This window comes from Hyposmocoma kahamanoa, unplaced genomic scaffold (genome assembly GCF_003589595.1).
Source record: "Hyposmocoma kahamanoa isolate Upper Pololo Valley unplaced genomic scaffold, ASM358959v1 239, whole genome shotgun sequence".
Lineage (NCBI taxonomy): Eukaryota > Metazoa > Arthropoda > Insecta > Lepidoptera > Cosmopterigidae > Hyposmocoma > Hyposmocoma kahamanoa.
Window position 1 is genome coordinate 555,686 of NW_020653756.1, and position 9,278 is coordinate 564,963.

At 37.5% G+C, this 9,278-nt stretch overlaps 1 protein-coding gene across 1 annotated transcript; it reads right to left on the reverse strand.

Annotated features, from left to right (window-relative positions):
* Window positions 1-3,143: 3,143 nt before the first annotated feature.
* On the reverse strand, window positions 3,144-6,706 carry LOC113228736 (tryptase beta-2-like). Its single transcript, XM_026462099.1, has 6 exons — window positions 6,601-6,706; window positions 5,964-6,144; window positions 5,047-5,200; window positions 4,628-4,751; window positions 4,276-4,424; window positions 3,144-3,691 (listed from the first exon to the last, which is right to left on the reverse strand). The coding sequence occupies exons 1-6, from the start codon at window positions 6,704-6,706 to the stop codon at window positions 3,488-3,490; spliced, it is 918 nt and encodes a 305-aa protein (XP_026317884.1). The 3' UTR covers window positions 3,144-3,487.
* Window positions 6,707-9,278: the final 2,572 nt, after the last annotated feature.

Genomic DNA, 9,278 nt, shown 5'->3' on the forward strand with positions numbered 1-9,278 from the left:
GGTTAAGGTACGAACAACAAAGGGCATCTGCAAATTAACCCAACTGTTTAGATGTTTTAATTTGTATATTCCCGTACGCAACGGGTAAAAAGACTTTGTTTTGAAGAATCGGCGGAACATAAAATATGTTAGGGCTTAGGATACTATGGAATTGTCATACACATTATGTAAAAGTTCAAAGATAGGTAAATAATAGTTACTTATTTGTTATGTAAGACTGCAAAGTTGTTGTTTGGAAAATTGATTCCAGAGCGTAGTGAGGGTTTCAAGGCACGAGACGCAAAACGACTTTGGTGCCGCGCGAAACACACAATTTTTTACCTCACTATAGCGAGGAAAATGGTAGATGAAAGAAAAACAGTTGAAATATACTTAAGAAATCAGTTTTTCATCACCGCTAGACTCAAGACTCGCTCATGTTTTGTTTCTTTTCAATTCATTACAATACAATTCAATCCAATCCAGAGTATTGAAACTGAAGTGGTTATAATGAAAATTTGAAAATATAATTTTAGTGTTTTTTATTTTAGTTTTGTTATTTTAGTGTAGGTGCGTTCTGAATTTACACCACATACGTTCTCTTCTTCTTTGTGTTACAATTTTATGAGGTTAACGAAATCATTATAAGAACTATCATCGACAAATTAAAATAATCCAATAAAACAAAATTGGTGTTATCGTTGTCAATTTACTGTCAATAATAATAAGAATAAATTATACCAACTGATTAGTATTATATAAATACTTAGGGTCGTATTCCAGAACTCTACTCAATGCTCAAGTCAAGACTTGAGTATGATTTAAAGCACTAGAAATCACACTCAAATCCTTGCCATTAGAGTCGTATTTGCAGTGCTTGAAATCATACTCAAGTCCTGACTTGAGCATTGAATAGAGTTCTGGAATACGACTCTTAATGTACTTATGTCATCAATTTTGTTCTTGCTTGTACTTATAATTTTGTGTGATTATTGTAATAGTTTTAGTTCTTCGACGAATTAAAATAATTTAATAAACAAAATTAGTTACCTATCGTGGTCGATTTAATATCAATCATAATAAGAATAAAATATACCAACGGATCTAAATTACATAATATAATGTACGACAAATCACGTAGTTGAACGTGTCATTATGATTTTTTTTTCATCGAAGGAAAAAGTTAGTAATCGTCAGGTTCGAATTTCAAAAACCTTTTCCACGCTAGCGTGCAAAAAGCGCTTTTGCGCGCAGATTTAAAAAGGTTCCACCATACAGCCTCTTCGTATATTTATATGGAAAACGAAACAGAAACAAATGCTACAAAACAAAAAAACAATAAGATAGAATAGAACTGACCAAGTACTGCATAAATTTTAACGAATATTTTTTTTGTAAAGATTTATGGCCCGGTTGCAAGACTTTTAGGCCAATTTAACCAATCAGGAGACAGTATACCGTTTAAGTAGCGTCCTAATTTATATTTTAATTAGCTATGGTTCTGTTTCCAGTAGTATAATATTCATTGTGTATAATACTGTATGTAGAACTTTAATGAAAATTATCAGCTCTGTGGCAAGTACCATAGAGTATAGAATTTTGATTAAAAACTAAAAAGAGCGCCTTTATGATATGGTTTATGAATCTCTAATTGACAGTTTAAAGTAGGTACAGGAGTAGAAAAATAATGAAAAAGAAAGTATAAGTACAAATACAAATATACGATTAAAATTCATAATCAAAACAAAACATTGCAAGTGATGAAACAAATGTGTATTATCTAACTTATTTGATTTTCGTTGTCTTACAAAATCTAATGCATAATACACTTCCTCTTTCAAAACTGATATTATTTATTCATCCCGTAGTTGTTTAATTTAATACACGTAACATCAAAATAAAGTATTAAAGACACTATAGTAAAGATCAACGTTGAATACACTAGTCGAAGCTCGAGAAGGGACTCATAAGAAGTCGACAACCATACTTTGTGTACTTAACTAATGGTAATATACGGCAGAGTCTTCAACAGAAGTGGACATTTTTAAAGGCGTTTCGTTGATTATAATAGCTTTGGGAATAAAATTATCGCAAGGATTTAACACCGTTTTATATTATTTCTCATTATTCTTAAAATGTAATCAGTAATTGTAATCATAAAATTGATTAATCATTTTGAGGCATGTTATAATTAGACACTTTTTATAATTATAATAAAGTTTCTTTTTACTTTAAGTATTATAAAAACGGTTTGTTTATGTGTAAACGAATTGCCTTTAAAATATGCACACGCCCAATAAAGATACTCCTTATCTATATTTACTATGTCACATACTTATGTATTAATATATTTGAGCACAGTGTTTACTATTTTTCCTTTACAAAGCCACAGGCTTCACTGCCGTTATATAAAAACAATATTTCATAGAGGGATAGTATATCTATATTATGAAAACAAGAATTATGTAGAGACTAATATACGTAATCTACAAACAAACGTCTAAAATCTACACCAAACTACATTTTTTGGAACTAATTATCTATCTTACAGTCTATTAAAGCTATTTTACTAGTTTCTTTCCTAAACTTATTGTCAATAAGTAAATACGTTCATCGTATAACTGAATACAGGGAAAAAATCATGAGTAGCAATAGTTACATATAATTCCGTTTGTAAAAATGTGTTTCGAAAATTAAAGTTATTGTCTATGTTGTTTGATTACGAACTAGATTTTTTTTATTGTCATTTACTTACATTGAAAACGCTTATTATTGTCGTATTTATAGTCTTATGAAAGTGCTAAACTAACCACTTCGAATGGAGTGGAAACGTAAACTGCACATCAAACAAAACATCTTCATTTACTAAGCTATAAAAGCACTTCTCCCTAATACTACTAACATCAAACATCAAATAAACATATACTTAACATCTAACTGCCCAACAACATGGAATAGAAATGAAAAAATCAAGGTATTTATAAAACTCTCCTAAAAGTGTAGGCTAAAGCTTTGGAACCCTACTTCACTTAATGTAAGCCGCTTACATCAAAACACAGTAAAAATGTAGATGCGACACGCCGCGACAATCTCGAGAAAAAGTATCGAGAAACGTGAAATAATGGCCAAAGTCACAAAAGTCGACCCTGACCGAGTTACGGGTAAATTTCTTTACAAAGAATTTCATAGTATCACAGCTGCACATAATTTACTTCACACGATATTCGAGTGATATGTAAAATTATTTAGCCATTTCAAGTATTTCGCCTTTATTGTCACACATTTTTCATTATTATTGTCGTTTACTTTAATTATTGTCGTTTAATTTAAAGTCATCGTAAAAAAATTACTTCTCCGTTACAATTTGCTCCGTTTGCCTTACACGTCACTGCACCGCAGCGCCATCTGGCGTGCAAACTGGTGACGCATATCGCACAAGAGCGCTATCCTAACCACTAAAGTCATGTCCAGGTTTAATACGTCTTCTTTTGGGTTTACTCCTGCGTCCTCAAATCGAGTTGTCCGACATGGCATTATCGTCGTTATACATTTCGATTTGTCGCATGATCCAGGGAACATACTTGGGTACGTAAGCATAGACGCCGGGAAGTCGCGGATGGGCGCACTTGATGCCCCAAGAGACGATGCCGCCCACGTACCAGCGCGATGGATCGTCGGGGTCTTTGCAGAGGAGCGGTCCGCCGGAGTCACCCTGGAACGTCGAATAACTTACACACTTATACGGGTCTAATTAAATACCCTGAAGTTACAGATACCATAAAACAAGGTACTAAAAAAACTGTAAAAGCTTTTACAACAAAATATGAAACGAGGAATAAATTAAGAAAATGCTGGAGTTATAAATTAAAATTTTCCTCATTTGTAACTACAGCCGCTGGGCGCAGCGTGAATTCTCCGTCGATGTGTAAATCAGCGAAGTTGTAAGCCGATTGAATCCAATCCAGAAGTTGCTTGTCGAGTTTACTTTAGCTCGCGTCTTTATTATGCGTAATTAAATTCGGAGTGAATTCCAACCCGATTTGTTCACTAAACTAATTATCTGTTTCCACTCGGATTCACAAATTTAATATAATATTGTTTTCAGTTTCGGGCAATTTCTCGCAGCAGATACCTCGCCTATAAAAATGGAAGTATTAACAGTCTGGTATGTTGTGTATGTAGCCTGCGCATTTCCAAAAGCGTAAGTGGTTGAAAACAAATTGTTTGTTTTATTGTTAGGATTACCGTGTGAAAAAGTTTCCACAAAAAATATCCTTGTTTATTAAAGTATCTCACCTGACACGCGTCTTTGCCCCCTTCCTTGTATCCGGCGCAGATCATACCGTCGGTGACGTTCAGGTCTCGATGTTCCAGCCACTGGTTGCAAAGGTCGCGGTTCAACACAGGCACTTCCACTTCGTTCACGGACGGTTCATACTCCGACACTGGTGGATATAAGTTTACAGGTGGATATATTTGAAACGTACGAGTATATTTTGCTGGTTTTACGTTTCTGGTAACTTTGTTTTTTGTTCCCAAAAACTAGTTGAGAAGATTATAAATTTTTCAAAATGCGGAGGAACTTACAGAAGGAACTTGTAATTGACACTTCTAGCTTATTGGAATAATAATAATTAATAATACTAACTGTCCTTGTCGTCGCGCTTTCCCCAACCGATGACGGTGCAGACCGTACCGGGCTGCAGCTCGCGGTGCGCGGGCGGCAGGCACACGGGCGACAGGTGCTCGTGGTAGCGTACGCGCACGGCCAGCTGTTGACGACGTCACACATATAGGGCAAAAAGTTTGTGTAGAGATACAAGTGACGGATACATTTTTTGAGAGTTGGGATTCCTCTAGTTTATAATCACAATCAAGCAGCACTTGAAATGATTTTCCAGGAGACGAACGTCAACGTATCCTTCTGTATTAATAGCAAAGTTACAACGATCGGGAAATCACCTGTCCGGAGCGGTTAATCATGACAAACCCTCCGTCTTTACAGATCAGATATGTGTTGGTGTTAATTCTACGAAGGTAGCCGGAATATGAGAGTTGTCTTATTACCTGAAAGAGCGCGATATCATTGTCGTGCGCGACACCGAGATTGTACTGCGGGTGCGGCACCACGCGACGCACCTTCACCTTCTGCCCGTAGTACGCGTGCGCCTGCCGCCGCGTTATGCCCAACTGGATCGTCCAACCGGTCACGTCCGAGTGACTAAAGCACAATCATTGTCGTTTTCATTATGACACAGACAACAGTACATCAGACCATAGATATCAGACCACATATTTTTGTTCGAAAATCGCCTCCTTTGCAACGAGATACGTCGATATGTAGCTTGGTGTGCTGTTGACTGTACATCAGCACATTATACGCCCTACTGACGGGCACAGCTCTCCTTTCAGAAAGGGTTTAGGCTATAGTCGGCCACATATGTCCAATGCGGGTTCGAGACTCCATATAAATGTTTTTATGATTATTTTAATTCAGAATTTAGTAGCATCTACCACTACTACTTGTAAAAGTTTTCGTTCAAAAGGAGTTCATCCAGGGAAGTAGATACTGCCACCACACCTATTTCTGCCGCTTCTTTTTTTTTCTGTAGAAGTAATGTCAGCATTACCGCGTTCGAGTTTTAAAAGTTAAGTGTGCTGCTGCAGCTACAGCACATATGTCGCAGTGATTGTGCCCCTCAGATCCTTGCAATTAAAGCTTTGGGTGGTACTGCAACTGTCATACGCAGGCGTGTCGCTTACCACCAGCTCCACGAATAGGGCTACGAATTATTCGTCATAATCAAAGAAAAAGTACACTACCACAGCCCTTTGGACTCATTGAGAGGCAACGGGATACTATAATAAAGCGTAAAGCGAGATTTTTTTTTATTTCGGATATAAACTTGATTTATCATATAAAATATACTTCCCATTTTAAGATCTCAGACAAGATATGTGTATTGTTGAAATTGTACACTCACTTGCCAACACAATGCGAGGCAGTAAGCACCCACTGGTCCGCGACGAGTACTCCCGCGCAGTAAAAGACCTCCTCGGGCCCGCCGAGGATGGCGGCGAGGAACGGCCAGTCGCCCGGCGACGCCTGAGTGCCGCCCACTATGCGCTTCGTCGCTGTTGCTGTTACGCGTCTCTTGCCGCATTCTGCAAAACAAAAGAGGACATTAGAAGTAGTCATTAGCGTGTTAATCGGTGGAAGTCTTTCTGCTGATAACCATTATGTATAGCTATTGAAAAATAAACAGTCCAGGTCGAAGTTAATTTATTAGTAAGCTCTAGCATAATCAGCTAACCATTACAACTTTTTAATAAAAAAAAACCGACCTGAAAAGTTTTTTACGAGGAATTTACATCTCTTTGCCAAGTTTTATTGTAATCGGTAAAGGAAAGTGCGCGAAACCGCATGCATTCCCTAGTTTGCCACCCTGAGAGGTGGAATATTTTCTTCAAAATTTAATGGGACCAATAATCATCAAAATCGATTCACAAATCGAGTAATCGCGTAAAATACACAAAAAAATACTGTCCTCCTTCCTCCTCCTTCGGGTTTGAAGTCGGCGAAAAAGGGGTGCACGAAAGGAGCCTCCCCGTACGACGTACCATCCGATCCTGTACGTCTGGCACACCCTGGGCAACAGTCGACGAGTACCTTACGCCAATTGGCAAATCCTTTCACCACGACGGCAAGCATTGTACTGCATGCCATCTATACTATAAGTAAAAGCTAAACAAAAGAACACGAACCCGCCAGCCGACCAGCCGTATATGGCAAGCGTGTCACAACATAGCTGTTGTAGGTATAATTTATTCTGCTAATAGTACACCCGAAGTATCTCAAACCGTTCAAATGTCTAGCAGCAATAGCCCACGGTGAAATAAAGCATCTTGAAAAAATTGCACGTCGAGGAAAGTTCACAACCCTTGAAAAACGAGTGAATTTCCCAAACCGCACTGGACCAGGGTGTCCCTAATTTGAGGAGTTAAGTCCACAGCAGTAAGACGTATTTTTGAAGATTGACGCTGATGACGAATGGAAATAAAAGTGCTTTCTGGGTGTTCTTGGCGTCATCACCAAACATTTATCTCAATGCGTGACGACTCTAAGAAATTTGATTCCGTTTGACCTTTGCAACACACCGTATATTTGTTTAGAAGGTAGCTAAGCACATTGTCTTACGAAAGCAATTGTATGCAAACGGAAGTCTCTTATCAAGAATAAGCAGCGAGCGTTTCAGCGCGATGAGGGGTGATAATGCCGAGCCCGATTACAGCGAGCCCGAGGTCGGTGCCGTTCGCAGCGAGGGTGCGATTAAAGCCTCACGAAATTACTTCTTTATTCGCACCTCAGCCGCCGCTAAATTGAAATTTAAGCAAAACCGTTTTAGGGGCACGGTAAACAAAAATTTGCGTTTGGTGCAAGTTAAAAGAATATTGGGGTGCTTTGTAAAATGCTCGGTCACGCTGATGGATAACATTACTTACGATTGGTTTCACTTGAAAATATTGCTTTTCAGCCGGTAATTTTGGCTATTGCTTTGTAAACTGAAGCAGTACACCTAAACATTTGTCACCTTAAAGAGCTGCTTCAAGTAAGATTCCTTGTATAAATTATATAATAAATATTCTGTTCCGCTGTTTGTTTGTCACCTCAACAGAGCGCGAACCCCCACCTGGCGCTCCATTGTTGCCTTACACAAAAACATAATTAAAGTTCTGGCAATCTTGTCGCGATATGCCCCTTCCCCTCTCACCCGTTCCCCTCGTCATAACAATTAGGAGAACAGATTACTGGTATTTAGAGATTGTTTACTTTTGATACCTTTTATGAATTAGTGTATGGCGACTTTGTTCCGAAGGCGACATCACAATGTATAAATATTCAACCCTGATGAATAAAATTTTAAATAATCTTATGTTTTCTAGCCTTGGGGAGGCTGACAATGGAAAAATTACACAATAGCTGTCATTTTACAAATACTGAACTGATTTTTATTAATGTCAAAGTCAAAGTCAAATAATCATTTATTCCCATTGACTTACAATTATATGGACGTCGGGTCCGCGCTAAAAAGTGTCCGCACTTGTAAGGCGCTAAAATCGTATACAGAGCGCGACACTCCGCTTTAGTCTTCATTTGTTCTACGGACAGCGCGATACTGCGATGACATAATAATTTAAATTTCGAATAGGTTGACTTGGGACATTTTTTTCGTGGTTTTTGTATTAGACCCGTCGTCCATTTATTTGTAAGTTAATGTTTATTCCATACATTGACTTACAATTCGTTTTGAAGGGAAATGAGGACATTGGCGCAATCGCCATTTTTTTTGTATAATTTTTATTATAATATTAAACTACCGTACATAGTTATTTTTACTTGACATTGGCAAAATCATTGATTATTTCGATGGAGCCATAACATTTAAAAGAAGAAGAAGAAGAAGACTTACAATTCCATAGGTTAAATTTTTACGCTTGAAAACGTCAATTTTTTAAGCTACTGCTCGTTCACTACGCTGACCTCACTGAGAAGAACGAGCAAGAAACTCTAGGGATTGCTCTTTTCAAATAAACTTAAATGCTATAGAATACATTTTAAATCATATTTGTGTGGAATATAGACTCGCGTTGTCTTTCCATACATCTTTATCTAACACGTAGTCTACAATTTTTAATGAAAGTTTTAAACTTAGGAAATTGTAAACTTAATATATGCTCCGGAATCTTATTGTAAAAACGTATGCAATTACCCATAAAATAATCGTTTACCTTAGTTAAACGAAAACGTGGTACCATGAGTTTGGACTTAGTTCTAAGGTTAATATTATGGATATCTTCTTTTTTAACGAAGTTATGTATATTTTTACGGGCATACAAAATATTTGAGTAAATGTACTGTGATGCCACAGTCATGACACCAGTCTCCCTAAACTGTTCTCTGAGAGAAATCCAAGAACCTAAACGGTACACATAACGAATCGCTCGTTTTTGCAACATATAACTATATGGTTTGTACCTATATCTGCTGCTTTACCCCACATGAGAATCCCGTAGGACATTATACCTACTACGGAAGTAACTAAAGGAAACTAGTCTAGCAATGCAACATCGGTAAGTTCACGTATTCTACTGCGTATGCAGCAGAGCTTAATCTGCTGGCCAAGGAAGATATATGTGGAAACCATTGGAGTTTACCGTCTAAGACCGTTTTAAGTCAAGACAGCTTTATTAACAAGGTCTAACTTTTCTCAATTTTTTTCTACGATTGGGCTAGTCGA

Bases quoted from the DNA above. Each gene is read 5' to 3' on its own strand.
- LOC113228736 (XM_026462099.1), bottom strand. From the start codon at position 6,706: ATGGCATGCAGTACAATGCTTGCCGTCGTGGTGAAAGGATTTGCCAAT. The intron at 6,145-6,600 runs GTACGTCGTACG...TTTGTTTTGCAG, and splicing joins CAGACGTACAGGATCGGATG to AATGCGGCAAGAGACGCGTA. The intron at 3,692-4,275 runs GTGAGATACTTT...TCGACGTTCCAG, and splicing joins GGGGCAAAGACGCGTGTCAG to GGTGACTCCGGCGGACCGCT.